This window comes from Alosa sapidissima, chromosome 3 (genome assembly GCF_018492685.1).
Source record: "Alosa sapidissima isolate fAloSap1 chromosome 3, fAloSap1.pri, whole genome shotgun sequence".
In the NCBI taxonomy this organism is placed as follows: Eukaryota; Metazoa; Chordata; class Actinopteri; order Clupeiformes; family Clupeidae; genus Alosa; species Alosa sapidissima.
The window spans coordinates 28,995,511-29,021,127 of record NC_055959.1 but is presented as its reverse complement, the minus strand read 5'-3'; the positions used below and the strand labels follow the sequence as shown (position 1 = coordinate 29,021,127).

The 25,617-nt window shown below is 40.5% G+C and overlaps 1 protein-coding gene across 5 annotated transcripts; it reads left to right on the top strand.

Annotated features, from left to right (window-relative positions):
- Positions 1-44: 44 nt before the first annotated feature.
- On the top strand, positions 45-24,213 carry zc3h7a (zinc finger CCCH-type containing 7A). Of its 5 annotated transcripts, none has more exons than XM_042086209.1 (23): positions 45-208; positions 1,722-1,824; positions 2,484-2,523; positions 2,636-2,833; positions 3,237-3,395; positions 3,530-3,610; positions 5,409-5,462; positions 5,578-5,617; positions 5,748-6,127; positions 6,621-6,867; positions 7,310-7,395; positions 7,499-7,649; positions 7,791-7,949; positions 11,402-11,607; positions 11,877-11,977; positions 12,785-12,966; positions 13,228-13,301; positions 14,848-14,984; positions 15,093-15,198; positions 20,627-20,735; positions 21,337-21,470; positions 23,097-23,260; positions 23,426-24,213. In XM_042086209.1, exons 2-23 carry the CDS (start codon positions 1,757-1,759, stop codon positions 23,613-23,615), a joined length of 3,066 nt encoding a protein of 1,021 aa, XP_041942143.1. In that variant the 5' UTR covers positions 45-208; positions 1,722-1,756; the 3' UTR covers positions 23,616-24,213. The 5 variants fall into 5 exon arrangements, with proteins under 5 accessions (XP_041942143.1, XP_041942146.1, XP_041942148.1 ...); XM_042086212.1 differs by having other exon boundaries at positions 45-212; positions 1,737-1,824; XM_042086214.1 differs by having other exon boundaries at positions 46-208; positions 7,370-7,395.
- Positions 24,214-25,617: the final 1,404 nt, after the last annotated feature.

The window sequence follows — 25,617 nt, the reverse complement described above, 5'->3', positions numbered from 1 at the left end:
GGTCATCGTTGGGGGGAGCTGTTTCACAAAAGCGAGGGACAACAATTTGGATGGTGCGAAGCAAGCGATCATGAAAATGGTCTAGTAGATCACATTGCCTGAACAGTCCGAATTCGCCGAAAGGAATAGCTAGCTAATTTCTTTGATGTCTAGAAGCTAGCTAACTTTGGATTTGAAAAGAAACTGGTTCATCATAAAGTTGGCAAAGGTGGGTACTCGACATAATTTAAGATGCGAGTGATATATTCTTTTTGTAGATCAGTTTCAGGAAGGCTCACAGAAAGCTCAAAATACATCTTGCGCGGCAAAACCACAAAGCTAGCCAGCTAGTTCGTGCTAGCTTGTCCGCATTGTACTTTTATGGCCAGTTCACTGTCTGGCGTGGTTAGCTTTGTTCTGTTCCCTTTAAACTGCTCTAAGCGTGTAGCAAAAGAACAATCATTCTCTGTGCTGTCTGAGCAGTTTTGTAGTTATTATATCAGAGCTAGTTAGCCATTTTATGCAAATATGATAGCGTGTTTGCATGATATTTTAGATGTTAGTAGACACAGGTAAAATATACAGACAAAATATATCTAACTTTTAGCGAACGTAAAAACGTATCTGCCCTCTGAACTCCGTGAATGTAGCCTATATTAACAGCTGCTATAGACGGATTTTACAAATGTGTCCTGAATATTAGCCATTCAGCTATGACAGGAGAGTAAAACATATCTGTAAGATTACTTGCTAGTCTGCTACCAAGTTAGACATGCTAGTTTCAGCAGTTGTGCACTTCGTATTCCATGCCACCCACTTTGGTAAAGTTATTGCTGTGCGGGAGAAAATGTCAGCTTGGCACAACACTTCGTATCGTCAGCTTATTAATTTAGCTAGATTTGTCCCAAACCCTGTTGAGTTCTCCGTGAAATGCAATTGAAATTATATAATACGAAGATACAGTGGATCAATCTTGGTAATTTAATAATTTGACAAAAGCATGTCTCGTTCTAGCGTCCTGCATGTTGGTAACGTTAAGTTAGGTGAAGTTTAGCCAAATGGTTTCCTATCGCTATGTAACGAATCGTTAGCATTTCACAAAACAGGAAGTGATTCACTCTCGTAGCCAAGAGTCAAGTATTCGTCACCACATAGTGCAACAGTTTATTTAAGAGTTCAAGACTTTTGTCTGAGAGAGGGGTAGGTATGTTTCCCTCGGTCGTCATGATTAATTGAAATGTACACCACGTGGAACCGCCAAGGTGTTTGTCAATGAGGTCATGAGATCAGTTTGGTAAATAATTATGTTTTGCTTCATATCTTCCTTTTTACGAATGTGTAGTGTTATGCTTTTCTAGGAAACAGCAGGCATTATATACTCCGAATCAGCTAGGTTAGTTTTATATTGTAGCGCATATAGCTTAATTTTGAGAAGCCAATAAATTGACTTAATTGGATTAGAATCAGAATTGAATTGAATAGTCCTTGTGGAGAGTACTACAAAACCAACGAAATGCAGTTAGCATGTAAGCAGAAGTGCAAAAGAGCAGACTTACAAAAAGTGCAGTTATATTGACCTAGTGTTACAGTAAGGCTGGTGTTATAACATACAGTTAAGAAAGTTTAAAGTTCCGGGAAATACATTATGTAAACATCAGTGTGCATAATTGATCATTGGTGTGGGAAAGAAACATAAAGGAGAGACTCACACCTACAGTTGTTAACTGAAATTTCTATTGTAGGTGACTCCAAATTGGTCCTGACGGCACATGGAAACATGTCTCAACTTTGTCAGGACAGAAGCAGCCGGTGGCAAGAAATCCAGAAAGGGCTGCAATTCATACAGTGAGTGTGAAAGTTGTCACTGGGAGAAGTTCATGTTATTCATATATTTTTATATATATATATATATATATATATATATATATATATATATATATAATATATATTCTCCTTTTTTGATATATTTTCTTTCTTCTATTTGTTTTATCTGTGAAGCGACCTTGGGTGTCCTGAAAGGCGTTTTTAAATCAAATGTATTATTATTATTATTATTATTATTATTATTATTATTATTATTAGGGAAAGAGCCAAGAAAACCAATCCAGCCATTGACCTACATTTAAGATAGAAGAACTAGTGGTGAATGAACTTACCCTGCTCTTTACCCTGGGTAAAGACTATTGGTGACTGTGTTAATGCAGTGTAAATCATGGACATTTCACATCTACCCCAAGGGTCTAAGGATTGCCACCTCAAGCCCCTGTGGAGATCTAATGCATCATATCACAGCAGTGCTGCTAGCATCAGTTAATCTGCAGGGAACTGAAGCATATGCCTGTGTCCATGTGGGCATCTAATTGTTTACTCCCACTACAAATCACTTGACAAAATCATCATCACTCAGAATCACCAGGGATATTTGCCTCGTGTGATTTTCTTGTGTCATTATTACCTGTGTTTATTGCTATTTTCTTACGTTTTGTTTGTTTGACTGTATGCAGATCTCCATTGCCATACCCTGGAACACAAGATGAATATGAGGTTTGACTTTTTTTTTTTTTTTTTTTCTTATCCACATTTAATCACATCCCTGACTGACATTATTTGTTAATTAACTCAGCAATAATAAGGCTGTTTTTATTGGTTTTGTCAGGTATTTATCCAGGCCCTTGTAAAGAACTTGTTCGGCGAGGGAAATGATGTATTCAGTGAAGGCGAATGGGCGAGATCAGTAGAACTGTACACAGAGGCCTTAAATATTACAGAGTATGCAGAGTCGGAGGATATCGTCGTATCTACTGCAACGAGGGAAAAGATTTTTGCAAATCGTGCGGCTGCCTACTTAAACATTGTGAGTATGATTAGAAAGTGCTGTCTCACACTGTCCATCTATGTCCTTAAAAAGCGATCATGACGATGACAGATGTCCAAAAATTATATAAAAAGGATGAAACATGTATATGCCAGAGTTCAATTAAATTGTCAACATCAAGTGAATATGTAAAACAAATATGCTACTACACCATGAATAGTTAGTTAGTGACTGCTGTTATATCAAAAGTATATAGTTTATGATAATTAGATAAAATATAAAAACAGCAATGACCATTTTTCAACGGAGAATCAGTGTGTGTTAAAATTTTCAATTTTAGTTCAGATAGGAGAAGGGAAATGCCAAATGTTAATCAGTGAATCTGCATTAGCCCAATAATTGCATTCGGTGTTGTGTTAAGTCTTGCTTTGACCTGTTTTAGGGTTTATATGACCAAGCTTTGGAGGACTGTGAAAAAACTCTGGAGTTAAATGATGGCAATTTTCGGGCGCTTTATCGCAAAGCCAGATCTCTGAAGGAGATGGGGCGACACGCAGAGGCCTATGATGCAGTGGCCAAATGTTCACTTGCAGCGCCCCAGGTGGGTCATGCACTCGGTGAAAGGCTGATCATGTTTTCCTGTTTAGAATAGAACATGCAGCCGTTAAACATACGTGTGTGTGTGTGTGTGTGTTTATGTGTGTTTTAATGTAATCCTCCTTGTTTGACTCCTAGGATTCTAAAGTAATTCAGCTCACACATGAACTTGCTCAGATGTTAGGATTAAAAATTCGCAAAGCCTACATCAGAAGCAAGGTAAGACCATCATCTCATTTTTGTTTGAAGTTATCTTTAGCACACAAAGGCCCACCGAGTTTGGCAGCGATGTCTCCATGTTATAAATGCTTTTCTCCCATTCTGGTGTAGTAAATGTCTCCGGCAATATGGGACGTGCGTGCGGGAAAAGCTACACTGCCGCTCAAAAGTTTGGGGTCACTTGGAAATTTCCATTCCACTCAATTATAGACAGAATACCAGCTGAAATCAGTGGCATTGTTTTTTTAATCAGGGCAGCAGATTACATTATGTGCTTACATAATTGCAAAAGGGTTCTTCAATGTTTTCTTAGTTAGCCTTGTAAAATGATATCAGATTAGTAGAAAGAATGTGCCTTTGGACATTGGATGAATGGTTGCTGAAATTGAGCATCTGTATACTTATGTAGATATTGCATTAAAGATCAGCCATTTACAACATTAATGATGAAAACAAGGGCATTTCTAAGTGACTCCAAACTATTATCACAGAGTAGGCTATCGCATTGGGATTCCAATGCAATTAAACACAATTCAGCGTGACTCAATATGTAATATCACATATGTTTTGCTCAAAATCGTATTAGCCTACTAGAAAGATTAACAAAAGAACAGCCTGGTCAGATGTTATAGAGTATTTAAAACGGGTCTAAAAAACTACAACCATGTTTTCGTGAATGTAATTGTTTGGAAGAGCAGAAGAAATGTAGGCCTGCATATAAGCATATTCTTTGAAAAACTATTTAGATGCGCAATATTGAGATTTCATAGGATACTGTAATCTCGTCTCGACGCATTCCATTTAAGGTATTGCTCAACACTGCTATTGGTCAGCCTTAACCAAATCTTTTATCAGTCAACTTTAGTCAGTGGCTCTGCCTACTCACTGACTGTGATCACACCTTCCAGCTGGCAATTCTCTGGTGCAATACTGCGCATGCTCCAGCATATTTGACAGTAGTGCTCGGCAGTATGACCAAAAATGCATATCACTATTTTTCAGAATTCTAACAGTTTCACAGTATATGACAGTATTTTTTTTCATGCATAATCAGGTGTTCACAGCATTTTCTACTGGTTGAGAAAGGAATTACTGCAGTAGATTGACTTAGGATGGTCTATTTTACTGTCATGATGAGTGAATATTGTAGAATAATTCCACACTAGTAGTAATAAAGGTTTGCATGCCCCCAGAAAATGATGCTGTTTACAAAGAAGAGCCACTCATGATTCTAATGAAGTGAACTTTTACTGTGCAAATTTCACGAACATCTCTTGTGTAATACTGCGCGTGCTCCACCATATTTGCTAGTGACACATGGCTGCCAAACTGGGGGTCATAGTCTGACTACTTTTCAGCCGTTTGAGTGTCATGTGAAGTGATGCTTGTGATTGTGGTAGGCTTACGTGTTCATACAACAGAATGAAAGACTTATTTACTTAATTTACAGCCAGTCATACTGTATACATACCCTTATGCTGATTGGCTAAATAGTGTCTCATTCTCTCAGAATAGGCATAATTTGAGTGTGGTTTGTGTGGGTGTAATGGCAAGTGTCCCAATACTTTTGTCTATATAGTGTATGTCTGCCTAACCATGGAAACAATCTTTTTTTTTTTTTTCTTTTTTTTTTATTGTATGTGATAGTGGCAGTTGGATTTTATAATTCCTGAAACACTCAATATAAAATATATTTTAAAATGTTGAAACACCAAAATAATTCAGAATTGTCAGCGGAAAAGAAAGTTTTCAACATTGTCTGCGAATACGATTCATTTGTTTCTTATTTATCCCACAGCCTGCCTTAAATATTTTACCTGGTTCAAGTATATCAAGTGCTTCAAATGAAAAGGTGAGATCGTACTTGTGCATTGTTTTATTAATAGGTGTTGTGAGACTTGAAAAACAATTGTTGTAAAATATTAATCTATTACCATCGCCTTCTTAAATGTTTGTTTATGTTGCAGTGTTCTAATGGATCAGTATCCGTGGATGATATTGAAATGGGTAGGAGGACTTACTGTTATTATTGACTATTTTCTCTAGGATTTGAGGTATTCACTGACTCACATGCTCCCCCCCCCCCCCACACACACACACACACACACACAAACTCTTTTTTTATCCTGTCCTCCAGATGTGTCCCAGGTCTCCACGGAGACAGCTGGCCCAGTGCCAGTCCCTTCTCAGCTGTCCACCGAGATGCCAACCTCGATGCCAAGCGCAGTGCCTGTCCACAGCGCGCCCCCAGCGGGACTCCCGGCCTTCGAGAAGGCAGAGCCTGAGCCGGCCCCCCTCACCGTTGTCTCCTCAATCTCCTCCATCATGCCTCCCGCGGCCCCTGGGGAGTCCCTCAGCCACGAGTCGGGGCCCCTGACCAACCACATGCTGGTGAATGGGAACCGAGCCCATGAATTGTATCAGGTACCAGAGCCCCACCTGGACTTCGACTCCAAGATCATTGGGGACGACTTAGATGACCTTTTGGACAACGTCACGCATGAGCAGTCCACAGAGGTACGACGAGGATCTCGAGTGTTTTGAGTGCTGACAGAGTAAAGCCTCATTCAGATATGTGGTGATTTTCTTGTTGCCATAGAAGTTGAAATTAGTTTAACTTTATCCTGTGCCAACATTTATTTAACCTTTTAATCACTATAAGCCTTTGAACCCCATTCCATGGTCTCTCATTGCTACACCAGTGCTAGCCTCTTCCTGCCTGAATGCTAATTAACTGGAGGTGCTGTCTGGATATAATGTAAGAGTTGCACCTCAATCAAACTGGTGAGGAAGAGCATGAGGAACAGGCTCTCATTTCCAGTCAGCAGCCAGAAGGACTTTTTTTGTTTGCTGCCTGCCATTTTGTGGCCCTGGTCTGGCCTGCCCTGCATTTTTGATTCAGCCAGGATGCAGTTCCTCATATCTAAGAAAACTGGTTACATTGAAACGTCATAAGTGTCCTCTCTGTTTGTCCCCCCCCCCCACCCCACCCCACCCCACCCCCTCGCAGGTCATTCCCACAGTGGACGGTCCCCTGCCTCTACCCACCAGCATGTCCTCTGTCGGAGCTATGTCCAGCACTCTCTTCATGCCCCCTCACATGGCCCACCACCACCACCACCCTTTCCTGGCACAGCAGTGCACGGTCACCCTCCCTCCGCCTTACCACAAGCCTAATCCCTACTCTATCGGCCTGGACCCATTCCCCTCAGCGCTGGACTCTCTAGACTGTCTAACTCTCTCAGATGCACAAACAGGTATTATTATTATTATTATTATTATTATAATGATACTAATAATAAAACAATTTTGAAAAATAGTTATTTAATTGGCTGAAATTATGATGTTATTATGGTGACCACGGGAACCATGCATTGCACAGCTTGGTGTCATTGAACAGACAAACCAGGTAGCCTTTTATGCTAGTTAGCCTCTGCAGTATAGTTTTTGTTTTGCAGGAGATGCTTGGCTCCATCCATTTCATAGTTGCAGTCTTATTTCCTGAATATTTCCTGAAAAGTGACAGACCGTATACCTGACAGGCATACAGTAGCTGCATTGTTTGTTTTATATGTAGTGTATTCACTAATAGGGGTTTCTGAATGAAGGGTTTACAAGCTGAGGCGGCCTTTGCTTTGTGTCTTATTGATAATGTGTAATAACAGTTTGTGGAAATGGTTTTTGTTCCCTATGCTTTAGACGACGCTAAAATTATTTCCCATTCTCTTTTCAAATTTGCTTCACCTCCTGGGAATCCAGGCTTTCCTCAACATCCCATCATGCCTGTAAGGATGCTTTTCCACTTACTATCTGCTGGGTTTTTGTGTAAGGGTAGCAAATGACCGGGAAAACTGAAGACTAATTTGTATCCTCTTCACTCCCCTGCAGATAAACACCAATGATAAGCCCTTATTTCCTCCGATTGGGGTGGCCTTAAATGCCCCCGAGTCAAATATATCACGGGTGGATTTGTCCAAAAATCCCCTCGCTGAGACTCATGACTTTAGACAAGCATGTGCAGCATGTTATGTGAAAACAGGTAAGTGTCTTGTCCCACACACACTCTCAGTAGGCAGTAGTCAAACACACACACACACACACACACACACACACACACACACACACACACACACACACACACACACAGAATTCTGAATTGGTCTTTTTTTATTTTTTGTAGGTCCTGGAGTATTGGACTATACCCACTATACAGATGAGCACAAATGCAGAAAAGACATTTTGCTTGGAAGAATCAAGTATTCGGGGAACAACGTGTGGAAGCTTATTCGACCCAGGCCAACCAAGACCCAGTATGTGGGGCCGTATTACATATGCAAAGGTAACATCGCCTGGTCTTTTCCTGTGTCTTCTTTTTTCCGTCTATCCTTTTACATTTGTAATGGTTTGTGTCCTGCCAGCAAAAGGAATCACAGTGCTTTGTGTACAAAATACTACTGATTGGTATACAGACTTGACTTGGAGGAATACCTCAATAATCCCCTTTGTGCCCATACAGTACAACAGCAGTAGTGTCTATGCATATTGTCCCAAGAATAGTATGCTTCATTGGCAACCAGAGTGACCGAAGACATAGAATTAGGGTTTGGAGGTTAATCTCAAGGTGGCGAAATCTTGATGGTGCGGCTGTCTTGAACTTGAGCTTGCTCTGCCACCTGTTTAATATGATCATAACATCCTGTAGACACACCCAGCTGAGCTGAGACCCCTTTCTCTTTTGAAAAATGAAAATGTGTAGTATCATTACACCATGAAGGAAATGGACTGTGGAGAGAGGCTATGAAGCAACCTGTTGTTGTCAGTCAGGGTGACATTTAGAAAAACAAATTAGTTGAAGGGTTAGAACAAATCAGGGCCTGTTTTAGATGGTCTTTAACCTGGGGAAGTGCCACCAGCAGGTTAGGCAACACAAGGTCAGTGGTCAGAGGACGGAAAAATAAAATGGACCCCTAAGCTGGGACTATTCAATTACGAAAAGTCGGGCCAGATTTTCAAACCAAGAAGGTTAGCTGGGCCAGTCATTTCTGCGGTGAAGCACATTTTAAAAACAACGCAAAAAATTTATTAAAAAACATGTAATTGTTTCTTTTTTAACTTTGGTCCGTTTGCACAGCAAAAACTTTACTTTTTTCCACTTACAAAAGGAAAAAAAACTGACTTTTGAAGCACATCTTGCCTATAGGCCTAACTAGGCTACATATCTGACTTAGGCATATCACAAAGTGCATAGAACAAAATAGTGCACAGTATTAGCAATAACCAGGGTTCCCGCGAGGTCTTAAAAAGTCTTAAAAGCATAGAATTTATGAATTTGGAAATAATACCTTAAAAAGACTTGAAAGTCTTGAATTTTGATATCTGGGTCTTAAAATTTGTGCAGTAGCCTATGTAACTTCTCCGTATCACATTCTCCTCAAAAGTTTCATTTGTCAACCACTATTATTTTGATTAAATAACGAGTGGCGGAACCAATAATTGAGAACCCAACGCTGCCCCGGGTCACTTTGCTACAGCACTACAACACAGACCACAAGCAACAAGCCAAGCAGAAGCGAGAAAAATCAAAGAAAATCTAAGCAGAACACAAGAAAGTTTGTACCATAACGCAGAGTATTGTGTGTACATTGATGAGGGGAAAATTATTGAATCCATTTTAAGATGAGTCTGAAACATAACGAAATGTGGAAAACTTGAAAGGTTTTGAAAACTATTACGGATGCACTGTATATGCACAATTGAGCAGTATCAGTTTTGTCTGTTGACTCATCTACTGCTATAAACATGTTATCGCTGGTCTCGTAACAGCGTCTCATACACATTTGTAGCAAGAATTTCAAACCTAAAAACGCTGGAAGCGTCCGACGACGTTTTTTTTTTTGTTGTCATTTATCACCTCATTCATGACGGCCAGCATACAGTCCTTCGCGGAGTCTGTGAATGGCCTTTTCTTTTTTGCCAAGATCCAGGAAACACGAAGGGATGCTGCGGTAGCTCTCTTGGGCTGTGAATGACTGCACCATGGTAGTACTGCTCCTGTTGTAAGATGCAATAAAACTCTGCACTTTTGCAGTTCTCTCCTGAGATCCCAATGACGCCATACTCGGGAAAATTGAATTCCCGATTCAATTTTCGATTGAATAGCCCTCGTCTGAGCATTACCTAGTTCGGTTAGCAGGCTCTAGATTGGAGAAAGATGGGTGGAGGGTCTAAATTCTGAAATAAGTTCACAAGAACTGGTGACTGTTGCCTGTGAGATCTAATATAAGCAGTGAACAAGTCAGGGTTGTTGCTTCATGAACCAATATTCAGATGCAGTCTGAAGTCATTTTCATATATTCAGTCGAGTTGTTCAGAGTTTGAATCAGTTAATCAGGTTTTTCTATAGCATCTAAATTAGGGATCGACCGATATGGTTTTTTCAGGGCCGATACCGATATCAATTATTACCAGAACAGGAGGCATATATGTAAAACCGACATGTCAGTTGTCAAAAAGGGGGGTAGGCCTAGATAGTAAAGACGATATGCTGCAAAAATTTAATTCAAAAAGCATTTACCGGTGATTATGCAAACTTTTCTTTCTACTTTGGATACACAATTGTCTATCAACTTGCATCACAAGTGTAAATCCTGTGTATCATGTTAATCTAAGATCTGAGTGATCGCAATTATTTTCATAGACTAGGCCTACATAATGGGCTGTGCTTGTTAAGGGACCTGTCACTAAGAGGATGCTTTGCCATCGTGTGTGTGAGTGCACAAGAGGGGAGAGGGAGAGGAAGAGGTGCATGCATGCAAGTGTTACGGTTGAACAGTTTAACAAAATCATTTAAATAGATGCATGATTTGTCCATATGTAGGCTATAAGCTACACTTGTGTGAGCCTAAAAGGCACGTTAATAGCCAGCTCAGGACGCAATTTAGTTCAGGTCGGATTAAATTACGGATGGCCCTGGGTACCTGTAGTCTTTTCTGACAGTCCGTTTCAAAAAGGACAACTAGACTTTTTGACGTTCGCTATCGCATAATTTTGGACTAAGGGATTAAGTCCACCGAGGAGTCGTTATTCACAATTAATGGACGAGGCGGAGGCAAAGAACTCCCGATGCGCGCAGCACCCGAGTTTGTAGGCTAACTAGTAAACGGCATATCACTAACGTGCATCAATCGGGAATTTGCTAAATGAAGGAAGTGGGTGCTTTACTTATTGATCCGGATGAAAGAGACCATAGCTTACAAAGTGGTGTTTTTGTAAATTCAGTGTAGATGATTATGATTCATTGCAACTTCAGCAATGTAAGGTACCTTCCTTAACTTCGAAAAATAGCTCCGTACAGCTGAAGCCCTGTCTACAGTCTGCCTCAGTGAGAATCCTAAACTTTCTGTGTGTTCAGTCTTCGATCCTGATTGGCTCCATTAGTGGACAAATGATTCTAACAAATCAGACGGTGTAGTGGGTGGGACAATGCTCTCGACCACAGAGTAGCAAATGCAGGGAGTGAGAGACTCTTTAGACAAAGTAGCGCGTTTCATTCTTTATCCATTTCAATAGGCGTATCGGTGGGAAAAATGACCGATACCGATTTATTATAAAAATGCTAAATATCGGCCCTAATAATCGGCCCGGCCGATAATTGGTCGACCCCTAATCTACATAGTAACTGTTCATAATTTGATTGTGAATAACCTCAGTACAGATTTGCATTTCGCACGGGGTAACATTTTAATAGTCAAGTATAACAATCTATTAACATCCTTTTCTATTTTTTTCCAGATGTTGCCATGGGGGAGGAGTGCAGATACCCTGGTCACTGTACATTTGCATACTGCCAGGAGGAGATTGACGTTTGGACGCTGGAGCGTAAGGGCTTCATTAGCCGCGAGTTGCTTTGTGATCCGTTCGGCTCGATACGAACGGTCCACCTGACGATTCCCACAATCCTTCAGGAGCATCATGGGATATTTATGTTCCTCTGTGAGGTATGAGAATAGAAGACTCGGACACTGTATTCTACGTCTTTTTATATCGACAAGCTGAAAGAATGCTTTTGGAAACAGTCAGTCTTGTGTAGTGGCCTAGGCTGCTACAGTCTCAGAATGTAGAACAAAACAATCTCCTGGCCCTGGACCCCTGCTTTAGGACAGGTGTGACTGGTTGGATGGCTGTACTATTGTGAGTCATATTTGTAGAATACAAAAGAAGGAGAAGGATAAATGTGTTTGACTGACACGTCTGTTCCTATTCCCAGGTGTGTTTTGATCACAAACCCAGAATCATCAGCAAGACCAACACCGAAAACCCGAGTCTGTGCTCTCATCCAGTGACAAAGCATAAATTTGAAGAGAAAAAGTAAGCAATGCCCACGCCCCCCCTTAACCTCCTCTAGCTCATGTCATATTACAGTGAATGTTGAGTTTTTCTCCTGTCCTTGAAAGTTGAAGGACCAGTGTTGTTCAAGAGTTGTTCTTTTTGCTCACTGTATAGTAGTGTTTCTATATGTGTGTAGGCTGTTTCATTGTACATTACACTATAACTGCATAACTACCACTGTTTTAAGCAAATTAAATATGGACATTCTTATCATCATAAAAGTAGTTATGAACTGCTTTGGAATCAAAGTGTTGATGTAATCAGGGTTATGTTTACTAAAACACATAGTTTAGTACATCGTACAGTCAGAGTTTCTTATTTTAAAAGACAAAATGTGCATTCAAATTTGAATGGAAATCCAGATTCAGAAAGTGCAGCTAATACTGGTGCCTGGGAAGCCAGAGGGCTTCCCTGGTTGTGATAAGTTAAACAACAAACCTACAATGATTTCAACATTTTGGAATTAGTGCTTGTTTGGTATTAAGTAATAATGAAAAGTAAAACTCCAGCTAGTACAGGACTTCGTTTTTTGACAGACATTGTTCATTGATGGCCAGTAGGAGAAAGGGGAGCCGTTTCTGCTCAGTGCCGTCTCTGATTATATGCTGTCCTAGTGTCTGGTCTGACCCCTGTTGCCTTAGTGTGTGGGGACCTAAGTACATGTTCAAGCTGGGCTCTGTAAAGCAAGATGAGACTTATTGTTCCATTATGGCACTGTATAGATTAGATTGAACTGATCTGCAGCAGTCTGTGTGATGCATCCTGACTGTTCCCCCCCCCCAACAGGTGCCTGGTCCACATTCTGAAAGAGAACACAGTTCGCTACTCTAAGGTCCGGCCCCTCAACCTCCAGTGCCAGATGGACCTGTGCCGGCACGAGGTGCGCTATGGCTGCCAGCGCGAAGACTTCTGCTTCTATGCCCACAGCCTGGTTGAGCTCAAAGTGTGGATGCTCCAGTCCCAGCAAGGTGAGTCCAATGTCCCGCACCACCAGGCAGAAATTCGGAGACGCTCCAGGAGGCTTTGGCAAAGTCAAACGTCACTGTAAGGCCATGAAAATGAGAGTTTTGCATCCACTGCATGCATGCTCCAAAACATTTGGAGCATGCAAAACCTTGGGAATTGAAGGGATGATCTTATACATACAAATGTATACCAGACTTATGTTGTAAAAGTTGCTGGAGTGTGGACATTAGATCTCTGAAGAATTGTTGGCTTTTTGTTTTAAGGTATTTCTCATGAAGGTATTGTTCAAGAGACCCGAAAGTATTGGAACATGGAGGCCAGTTCCCAAGGAATTCAGGTAAACCACCCAAAAAGACACAAAGTGAGCACTAAGGCACTAAGTGCTAAATGGTACCCCAACTCCACAAATCTGTGTGTAGTACTGTGCAGTAGTGTGTTTGTTTCTATTTAGCAAAAAACGTGAGTACAACAGTAAATGTTTTTGTTTCGTTGTTTTGCAGAATGTTTACAATGTAGTTCCCAAAAATGAGTAGATGGACCTAGGGTATGAAACGGTATAAAAATTTAACCTCACGCTTATAGTGACCAAAATTATCACGGTTTTCGGTATTATCACGGTATAAAAAGACGCAGAGTGGCTACATGATGCAGTACACATTTTGAGGTGAAAATGTTCCGCCTTTTAAAATCAGGTGTAACCTAATCTGTATCGCAGTTAAATCCATCAATTAGACAACAGAATCAGTAGGGTACCCCAACTCCACAAATCTGTGTGTAGTACTGTGCAGTAGTGTGTTTGTTTCTATTTAGCAAAAAACGTGAGTACAACAGTAAATGTTGTTTGTTTTGTTGTTTTGCAGAATGTTTACAATGTAGTTCCCAAAAATGAGTAGATGGACCTAGGGTATGAAACGGTATAAAAATTTAACCTCACGCTTATAGTGACCAAAATTATCACGGTTTTCGGTATTATCACGGTATAAAAAGACGCAGAGTGGCTACATGATGCAGTACACATTTTGAGGTGAAAATGTTCCGCCTTTTAAAATCAGGTGTAACCTAATCTGTATCGCAGTTAAATCCATCAATTAGACAACAGAATCAGTAGGGTACCCCAACTCCACAAATCTGTGTGTAGTACTGTGCAGTAGTGTGTTTGTTTCTATTTAGCAAAAAACGTGAGTACAACAGTAAATGTTGTTTGTTTTGTTGTTTTGCAGAATGTTTACAATGTAGTTCCCAAAAATGAGTAGATGGACATTTGGTAAAAGTAGGGAATTACACCCAGGCTACACAGGGTCCGCAACTAAAGTGCTCCGATCGAGTAGCGTAAAAACAGTTTTAGAAGACTGGTCTAATTTTTTTGAACGTATATGCCATCACGTCTGGTGAAGCCAGTTTCATTGATTATAGTGGAGGCTAATTATTGTAGCAGGCTGAATGGAACTTCTCAGTTATGGTGGCTACACACGCTTGCGTTGAATGCAGAGCTAGAGACGCATCTTGTTCACTTTACATGGGTTTACGCCATCCGTTGCCAAATTGTATTGTGGTTCCTTTGCTCCCGCCACCTCTGTCAAAAAGCACCAACGGACGCAACGCAAGGCACCAGTCAATCAAATTACGGTTACGCTTCAAGGTATACACCATAGTAAACACCCCTGACTGTCGAGAAAACCCATCGGCATTCAGTAACACAACGCAAGCGTGTGAATCTAGGGTTACGTTCCAGGTGTGGCCTTCCTATGAGAGTGACATATTCAATATACCTTAGTGACACACTTGGATGTTAACTAGGCTGAATTTATTTAAATCAGAGTTGCATAATAAACCTGTAAACCAATGCAATTAATCTTAAATGTAATCGAATGTTCTTTGTGCAGGAAATCCCTGCTGCATTGAGGAGGTTTGGGCCTCCAAACTTAAAGATGCAGTTTGTGTGTGGGCAGTGTTGGAGAAACGGCCAAGTCAGTGAGCCGGACAAGAACAGGAAATATTGTAGCGCAAAGGCCAGGCATCCGTAAGTGACTGTCTCTTATGGAAGAGGACTTGATTTGGGTTGATGGGAGGGCAGCCAGACTTGATTCTAATCTAAATTTGTGCGTGTGCGTGCTGCTCTCTGCATCAGATGGGCCAAAGACAGAAGAGTGGTCTTAGTAAGCTCCAACGAGCGCAGGAAGTGGACGACTGTCCGCCCCCTACCCACAAAGAAGCCTGTTCCTGCTCAGTTTGAGGTAGGTGGCAAATAGACTGTCGGACCATTGCTTATGTCAAACACTGACGTACATATAATATTACATATATGGGTCATTGACAATTAAGGCTTTTAAAAACACGTTTTCAAAATAATCTTTCAAAATGGACAGAATGCATTTTTTTGAAGTTAAAAAGTTTAAACAAGTCTTAATGGCTGCACAACATTTTCAGGGGTACATTGGGGTACAATGGCTGCACAATATTTACAGAGGTACATTTTAAGACTATAATATTTGCAATTTCACCACCCAAAATTTGTCAGGAGGCGCAACCAAAAGTTTCTAAAAAAGCCCACATGTTTTTTTGGTAAGTATACCTGAGAGTGTCTACACATTATTATTTTGTAGTTGACATTGGTATTAAAAAGTAACTTATAAATACTTTTTTGTAATAGTATTTTAGTTTTCCTTTACTTACTTTACATTTAAAATGTGAAGAAATACTTTAAAAATGTAAAAAGTAGGCTATATTGTTTAATGAAATAATTAGGTAAAACACATTTTTCAACCATTTGTTCATCCATTCAATTTTCCAATACAATAAAGAGTTTTATATTAAAAAAAAAAACATTTTTCTTTGTTTTACATTGGTTGTACCACCTGATATGTAAACTGTACAAATCCAACTAGCAAGTAGCTATTTTTTTTATCAATATTTGAGAGTTTTACAAACGTTTCACTCATCAGTAAAGGTCACTTGGGGTCCTCTTGATGAGGCAATATCCTGTTTTGTTCGGACGGTTGTGCTACCTGACATTTGAGGGTTTTAGATGACCAAAACACAAAATATATATTAAAAAAATTATTATACAGGTTTTATAGAATAAAATGATGCTTGTTATGAATAATTTAAAATGATTTTAAACCAAAGTAATGGACTCGGACACAGAAATCTGCATGTCATGTCACTGACCCATACACTGGATCATTCAGGTGCACTTACGTGCCTTATGGGGTAAACACAGCTCTTCAGGAACCCTATGTCAACACAGTGGTGGGACTTTTTTCAGCCATATGTGGGTGATTCAGACTCTGTTGGAATGCGAGGTTTTCAATTTGTCAAGGAAATTCTTATTCCATCCAACTTTTATTTTACTGTAGACCAAAGCACACCAAAGCAAAGAATTGTTCTGATATGTACAGTATGACACTTTCAAGAGGGGTGCCAGCTCTTCCTGAGACCCTGCACAGAGGTCTCGTCCATTTTTATTCTATTTAGTGAGCTCACGATTTATGTTTCAGTGGTAAGTTACTGCTAGGGGGAGGAAGCTAGATAAAAGTATTTGTTTTATGGCTCATCTCAAAGGTTTTGACTCCGATAGGAATATTTTGGTGTACAGCACCTGGGTTTCAAGGATGAGGGCACTGGATTCTAGCTACCTTATCTGTCATTCATTATGTTTCTGAGCAGGAAAACACCCTCTTTAACTTCAACTTCTGCAGACTGGGTTTGTTTGAGCTTAAAACATTAAAACATCCACATCTACGGCTTAAGCTCAAGGCTAATGGCCCTGACGGTGTCTGTGCCAGACTACTCAAGTCCTGTGCAGATGAGCTAGCTGAGCCATTGCCACACCTCTTCAACGAGAGCCTGCATTAGGGCAAGGTACCTACACAGTGGAAAACCTCATGCCTCATACCAGTCCCCAAAAAGCCACACCCCAAAGAACTGAATGACTACAGACCGGTCACCCTCACGTCACACATTATGAAGACATTTGAGCGTGTTGTACTCAACATACTGAAACCACAGGTTCGCCATGCACTGGACCGCCTACAGTTTGCTTACCAGGAGAATGTTGGAATAGAGGATGCTATCCTCTATCTGCTGCACAGGGTGCATTCACACCTGGACAAAGGAGGCAGGGCTGTGAGAATCATGTTCTTTGATTTCTCCAGTGCCTTCAACACCATCCAGCCACTCCTGTTGAGAGACAAACTGCTGCAGATGGGAGTGGAGACGAGGCTGGTGACTTGGACTACCTCACAGAACGGCCCCAGTTCGTCAGACTGTGTGATCTCACATCACAGACTGTGGTCAGTAGCACCGGAGCTCCACAAGGAACAGTACTCTCCCCGGTGTTGTTCACCCTCTACACCACAGACTTCAACTACAATTCAGATAGCTGTCACTTGCAAAAGTTCTCAGACGACACAGCCATTGTGGGATGTATTAAAGATGGGCAGGAGGGGGAGTACAGGGGACTGGTGGAGAAATTCGTCAGGTGGTGCAGGACCAACCAGCTGCAGCTGAACACCACCAAAACCAAGGAAATGGTGGTTGATTTCAGACGTGCTAGCCCACCCCTGCTGCCTGTCTCAATTGAGGGGGAGATAGTGGAGACAGTCTGCACTTACAAGTACCTGGGGGTACATCTGGACAATAAACTTGACTGGTCTGCTAACTCACAAGCACTCTACAAGAAGGGTCAGAGCAGGCTTTACTTTCTGAGGAAGCTGAGATCCTTCAATGTATGCAACAGACTCCTACAGATGTTCTACCAGTCTGTCATGGCCAGTGTGCTTTCCTATGCTGTGGCATGCTGGGGAGGCAGCATTAGGAAGAGAGATGCTGGACGCCTTGACAGGCTGGTGAGGAAAGCTGGGTCTGTGGTTGGCACAGAACTGGAGACTCTCACTACCACTGCTGAGAAGAGGACACTGAGCAGACTTGACTCTATAATGGACAATTACAATCACCCCCTGCACCCAGTCTTTGACAACCAGAGAAGCGCATTCAGCTACAGATTCCGTGCCATCCCATGCAAGACAGACAGGCTACGGAGGTCCTTTGTCCCCAGGGCCATCCAGTTGTTCAACACCACACAGAAGGACACCCAGAAAGAGATCATCATAGGTGACTGGACTGCATAATCAACCTTCCCACACCTGCACACTCATCTGCACATAGTGACACTTTGAGACACCTGACACTTGAACACTCTTTCCAGTTATTGAGACTCTTTAGCTGCTCTTGCTATGTACCACTCAGCTATGGCACATGTAATGAACCACTATTTTCTTCTCATCACAACCACAGCTGTGGGTGTTACACCAGCTGTGTGTGTGTTGTGTGTGTGTATGTGTGAGAGATCTGACGTTGGCTAGATGTATGTAAGCGTGTGCTGTATGGTGAACATATGTGCAATGATGAGTGTAATGTCTTTGTGTTTTTCTGTATTTATGTATGTATGCTACTGGACACCTTAATTTCCCTCGGGATAAATAAATGATACTATACTATATATATATATATATATATATATATATATATATATATATATATATATATATATATATATATATATATATATATATATATATATATATATATATATATACTATACATCTACTGAAAACAGGTTGTTAAAGGAACATGCCAACTTTTTGGGAGGTTAGCCTATTTGCGGCCAACCCTATAAGATGATTCATACCCTTCTCTTCTCTTTGTATGCGATAACCCAGTTTGACATCTTTAGCCTAGCTTAGCATTATTCACTGGAAGGGTGTTACACCAGTTAGCCTATAGCTAAAGGGAGAGCTATAGCTAAAGGGAGCTATAGGCTAAAGGGGGAGCTATATCTAAAGGGAGCTATAGGCTAACTGGTATAGCCCACTTCCAGTGAAAGGTTGGCATGTTCCTTAACTCATTGAGTGCCATGCGTTGAGTGCCAAAAACGTAATATTACGTTTTTAGCTTTTTTTTCTTTTTTTTTTAAATTACGAAACTAGACACTCTAACACACCTTATATGTGATTTTGGGAACTCTGTGATGAATGGAAAAATATATGACGATCGAAAACTCATGAAAACGCACAATCTGGATATTTTATCTGGACATTTTATCATAACTCGGTTTCCGCTTTGGGTCGAATCAGTGACACATGCACGTCAGCTCAAAACCAGGCCATTTTCGTGGGTCTATCACTAGGTGGCAGTCTCGCTAGGTCACTTCCCGGAAAGTTTACAGGCAACACTTCAAATTTCATGAAAGATGTTATATCTCCATTTCTAGAAAAAAAAAAAACAGCGATTTTGCTGAAAACTAGCCACGGTTTAGCTTGGGATTTCTCAGTAACAGAGGCGTGTAGAAATACACGGTTTGCACCCACTGAGAGCTTAAAGTCTCACCTTTTAAAGGATAATTCCGGTGTGATTTTGACCTAAAGTGTGTTGAAACATGATAACGAGTGTGAATGTATGTCTCATAGCTCACCTCGGCTTGTCCGCTGCACTCAGAAATCTGGCGCTAGTTAGCCAATGCCACCAACACAGTGTTTCGTTGTGGTGCCTCGGGCATCGGCCTAGCCATGCAAATAAATCACTGTTTTACACCATTTACGAGGCTCGAAGTAGCTCCATACTTCATTGGTAGACTTCCGAGGGCCTTGACATTTAAAACGAGACATAGAGAACTTTGAAAAAGCACTGGTAGTTTATTTACAAGACGATTTATACAGACAGTACCTTAAGGAATTTTACCGTTCGACGCCATCTTGAATTTAGTCACGATAAGTCGAGCGACGAGTACGAACGAACAGGTATTATAAGGGATCAGATTCCAAAAATAATTCCGTGAAAATGCATGGATTCCAGTTGCTGCTACGGAAGCAACTGAATCCATGCATTTCCACTGAATTATTTTGGTGTAAAACAGTGATTTATTTGCATGGCTAGGCCGATGCCCAAGGCACCACAACGAAACACTGTGTTGGTAGCATTGGCTAACTAGCGCCAGATTTCTGAGTGCAGGGGACAAGCCGAGGTGAGCTATGAAACATACGTTCACACTCGGTATCATGTTTCAACACACTTTAGGTCAATATCACACCGGAATTCTCCTTTAAACGAGCCATTGTATGTGTTCATAGCTATAACACAGAATATGCTGTGTCTGTACAAAAATCATCAACAATGGTCTAGATTGCTGGCACTCTAGGACAAAGCTTCCGAAAACAGCTTGGCATTCAATGAGTTAAGCCACTGCTGTCTGGTACAATCTAATAATTTTTCATAATCAATGGCACACAATGCATGTATAGAATTTGCCATTAACAGTCCTTAGACCACTAATTTGAATATGCAGTGCACACTACGCACTACTACTGTGCTGTGGAAACCATGCAGGGATAACAGGTAGTGCCAATATTTGCTGATTTATTGACGGTTGAGAGATTGATTGTTAGCATTTTTTAACATCTAGAACAACATAACAGAGGTTGACCTGAGGTTGTTGTGTATAATCTTTAGAAATTTCATGGAAATTGTGTGACTTGAAAGGACCCACCGTGTTTGCGTGTAGTGTTGTGTGGTATTTAATTAGCCAAATGTTTTTGCTCAGAAATGAAATTGGCATTTGTTTGGTGCAATTAGAGCCCCTTTTTTCATTGATGTTTTCCCAAACAGATATGCATGCACATCTCCGCTGGTAAAAAATGCCAGTACATTGGAAACTGCAGCTTTGCCCACAGTGCAGAGGAGCGGGACTTGTGGACATACATGAAGGAGAACAGCAGTGAGTATCCCAACACGCACATCACATCAGTCAGGGAATTTGATCATTCTTGAGGCAAAGTCATGGAATATCAGGGAATTTTTGTTGTAGCAGTTTAAAATTTACTTGCCAAAATACATTAATACAGATATATTTCCCAGCAGAAATATGGTTATTAGCTTTACTGCTTGTTTGAGTAGTTGTAGTTAGCCCAACTTTGTTTATTCAATGCCTATTTATTCATCTCCTACTCTAAAAAGTAAATGATTCTTGAACGCGATGCGGCTGCTCTGAAATCTTTGGTCGGTATATTGTACCATTTATTATATACAGTAGTAGGTCATGGAATTTCAGGAAAAGTCATGGATTTTACATTTGACTTAGACTGATCCTGGTCCTTCTACGTGATGATCAGGGTGCAGGATTTGTTTCTACTTTTACAGTCCAATATAAATTAAACCTGTTTTCTTTATATTCTTTTATTTCTTTATTCTTTAATATATAAAATGAGAATCTCAAGTGTGTTTTTGTGAACATTGAGCTAGCCTCAGTTTCAATACAGTAGTTATTCATAACTCACTCAAGATTTTTCTGTGTGTGTTTTATGTGTTCCTGATTTAAGTTGGGGACATGGAGCAGCTGTATGACATGTGGCTTCAGTCTCAGCAGCAGGGCTGGAGCATGGAGAGTTCTAACTGCACCCTGCGGGAAAATGGCAAGCAGATCCACATGCCCACCGACTACGCAGAGGAAGTGGTAAGTCACAGAGTGAACCTGCACGGAGGGTGCACTATGTGTGCTCACCGCTTGAAAAGTCCATTTGCAACCACTGACTATCACTTTCACTCATCATTTCACAAAGACACATGCGATTTTAATACCTTCAAATGGAGTGAACCGAAGTCAACAGAGACCATAGGCTACCTTTAAATAGCTGTTTCCAAATTATATATTTTCATAATAACCTAATGTATCAACCAATATACAGTATCATATTGTATTGTAGGATTATAGTTAATGGCCTCCTCCTCCATGAATACAATACAAAGCATCTTCAGCTTGCTCATCCCTCCATCTATCTATATCATTACATTCACCCACCCATCCATCCTAGCACATGCTGCAATTAGCCATAACCCATGAGGTCATAGAGCAGCTTAAAATATATAGGCAATCTACATGTATTGCCCACTGTTAATGTTTTTCATTGTTTCACAACAGTAACTACCAAGCAACTATCTCAATTACCCAAACAACAATGAAGTAACCACTTTGCATGATACAAGAAAAATCCATAGCTCAAGTGTCCATTAGGAGACCTACACACCAACTTTCTCTCCATCCAGCTACTTCAAACATCTCATTCATCCATTCAACTATCTGTCTATCAACATCCATGTCTAATTTAAAGCGGAATTCCGGAGTATTCAGGGTCGGTAGTTTACAAGTTCAAACTTTTGTTTGAGCGCAAAATTACATAAATTGGTGGAGTTTTGAGCAAGAACGTTGTTTGCATTAACAATAAATGGGCTTACAGTGGAAGCTCTGGGGGCAACGTAACTATCTTTGCATTATCTGTTTTAACTTTGTCGGTGGGTTGCACCAACAAGGATTACATTAATCTTGGTTTAAGCCTAATCAAGGATTTGTAGATCTAGGTTTAAATTTAATTCGCGCTATGTTGCACCACTTAATTTTAAGCATGGTTTAACAAATCCACTATTAAAACCTTAACCTGTGACTAAAACCTTAATCCAGGTTAAAACGTAGTCCTTGTTGGTGCAACCCACTCTATATGATATAGTACATCACATATTTTGCATTTTTATGCACTGGTAATTGCTTTGAATTGCATTTCTAGTTGTATATAATGGTTTAGAGAATTTCTGATAACTTCAGGCAGAGACATATTTCTTGTTTTGAGCCCTGGAAATAATGTCTGAGTATTAACTTAAAATACATCTGTATTAACTGCTATGGCATGTTCCAGTAGTAGAGCTTGCAACGGGGCCCTTATAAATCAGTCATACATAACCAGATTGAATTCAGACACATAGAACTTAATATTCTTTAAACTTCTGTGGTGCTTGAAGGAGCTCTGCAATGGAGCTTACCATCATATCTCATTAATAATCTCTTTTGGACACATCATATTGAGCATTCTATGAGACAAAAATGTGGCCTATTGTGGTGTAGCTGTAGTAGGAGGAAAACCAGGATTAAAGTTGCTTGTTGTAAGTCTAGGAGTAAGTGGCTGTTCTGTTTTTTTGGTTGCTCTGTGTTTGCCTCCACATTTTAAAATGTGTAGTTCATGCTTTTTGTCCCTCCAGTTATTGAACTCTTTGTCTCTACCTCTCTTCCTCTCTCCCTTGATCATTTCAGGCAGGGAACCACTGTTGGCTTTGCGGTAAGAACTGCAACAGTGAGAAGCAGTGGCAGCAGCATATCACGTCAGACAAACACAAGGAGAGAGTGTTTAACTCTGAGGACGACCAGAATTGCTGGCAGTATCGCTTCCCCACTGGCACATTCAAAGTTTGTGAAAGGTGAGAGGCGTCACACAATTTACAGTATGCTTGTGTGTGGCCACTGTCCTTGATTCAGTCATGTTTTGTTGCTTATAATGGTGTTTGTTTGTTTGTGCAAGGAAATGTACCATTCCTGTACCAAAATGAATGAACTTGGGAATCTGTTCTTTGATTGCTTTGCAGATACCTTAAGGGCACTTGCACAGAAGAGGAACTATGCAAGTTGGCTCATGGTGATGAGGAACTGAAAGAGTGGAAAGACAGAAGGGAATTCCTTTTGATGAAACTTGCCAAAGCCAGAAAAGATCATCTGATAGCACCCAATGACAATGACTTTGGCAAATATAGTTTTCTGCTTAAAGATATTAACTAACATTTTAATCATGATACACAATGCACGGGATGATATATAATAACACATGGTAAAAAGTACAAAGTAAGCCCTTTTTTTTTCTAAAAAAAAAAAATAGGGCTCACTTTTGGCGAGTTATAAAGGACCAAAAATAAAACAGGCCTGTTCTCTCGGTTCGGGGATTACGACAGAATTGGTACGTACAGAGGCGGCCTTGTGTTCTTAGTTATCATGGCTTTGTTGCTGTTATCACAGATTCAGATAGGTTACGCACCAATGCCTTTTTGCTGTCATGCTCCTGCCACAGGATTGACTTTGACTTTTTTCAGATGGAATGATAAAGTGAAAGAGGTGCCAAAGGAAAATGGTGGAGCTTAGATCACCGAAAGCCTGAGTTCTGATAATGAAAGCCTTGAGGAGCAAGAATGTTCTCCCATGAAAGACAAACTGGTATTGTTGCAAAATCATTTGTTTTGGTTCTTAATTCCAGGGGTGGAATATTGAGATGTTTGAGGTATTCTGATATTTTATTGTGTTTATTTTTATCCTCTTCTATAATGTTCTGCCTACCTGTCCACAATAAATCATTACCAGCAGATTTGTTTTCTGTTTAACAACAGGTTTGTGTTGCGTTGCTTTCTTGTTATAGGTTTTGTATGTAAAAGAAAGAACATTTACCACAACAAGGCATGAGTGATCTATCAATGACATACAAGGGTGTTTTTTCACAAAGTGACGCTTTTGTTTTTAGCTGTATGGTCGTAGCCAACAACTCCACAGTTCTGAATATTGTGTGCCTGGACCATATGTGGGCACACGTCCCATTCATCACATAGTGAGTGCAAGGTCCTCTTAGCGAGCTCATTAGAAGAGACGCACTGATGGACTGTCTCGCAGCCACCTGTGAAAGGCTGAATCATTTCTCTGCACTGCAGCATAAACACCTGGGGCGCAGTACTTGGCTTCCATCTGACCTTGTCCAGTGTTAAAAGTTTTGCTCTGTTTCCTCTTTGTAGTGGTTCGATTCTGACCTCCCAAACACACACACACACACGTCCCTCGTAATTAGGACATACCCTAAAAGTTTGTTTTCTGACCGCATCAAGGCTGAACAGTATGTGAAGCTTTTTGCGGACTAATTGTGCTTCTTAAATCCACTGATTATGAATCGTGGGGCCATGTTCTGAAGCTGGATGTGGAGTAGGACTGTGCATGGAGGAATGACATCTCATTTAGACACTGCGTTTCCAGCACAGAAAGGTCTCGTCATGAGCAGATACAGGTGCTGGTCATATAATTAGAATGTCATCAAAAAGTCGATTTATGTCAGTAATTCCATTCAAAAAGTGAAACTTGTGTATTATATTTGATTACACACAGACTGATATATTTCAAGTGTTTTCTTTTAATTTTGATGATTATAACTGACAACGAATGAAAACCCCAAATTCAGTATCTCAGAAAATTTGAATATTGTGAAAAGGTTCAATATTGAAGATACCTGGTGCCACATACTAATCAGCTAATTAACTCAAAACACCTCCAAAGGCCTTTAAATGAAGTCTCTCAGTCTAATGCATTCCATAAATCAACCTTTTCCATGATATTCTAATTATATGACCAGCACCTGTATATTGAAAATACCCATTTGTATCATTGTAAGAGGCCAATGACACCAAACGGAACACATGAACATCCTTGATAGCAATAGACCGATTTCAGTGTCCAGGTGTCCGGCCACGTTGATGTTAATGATCCCTTAATTGGCAGGGTAAAACGTCTTCCTGTTTCTGTCTTTCCTGTGGACTTTTCTTTTGCTGTCTATGGGACAGTGCTCTTCCACAGGAAGTTGATTTACACAGCGGCCCCATCTTGTGAAATGGGCTAATTCTGTGCCGTTCAGTCATGTCACGAATATAAGGGTTTCCACAGGTCATGGAATTTCTGGAATATCAAGGAATTTTGGGAAGTCTATTCCAGACATGGAAAGTCAGGGAATTTTGTTGTAGCAGTTTAGAATTTA

Excerpts from the sequence above, each read along its gene's own strand:
- zc3h7a (XM_042086209.1), top strand. The coding sequence starts at position 1,757 with ATGTCTCAACTTTGTCAGGACAGAAGCAGCCGGTGGCAAGAAATCCAG. Across the intron at positions 5,618-5,747 it reads CGTGGATGATATTGAAATGG|ATGTGTCCCAGGTCTCCACG; the intron begins GTAGGAGGACTT and ends CCTGTCCTCCAG. Across the intron at positions 6,868-7,309 it reads TCTCTCAGATGCACAAACAG|ACGACGCTAAAATTATTTCC; the intron begins GTATTATTATTA and ends CCTATGCTTTAG.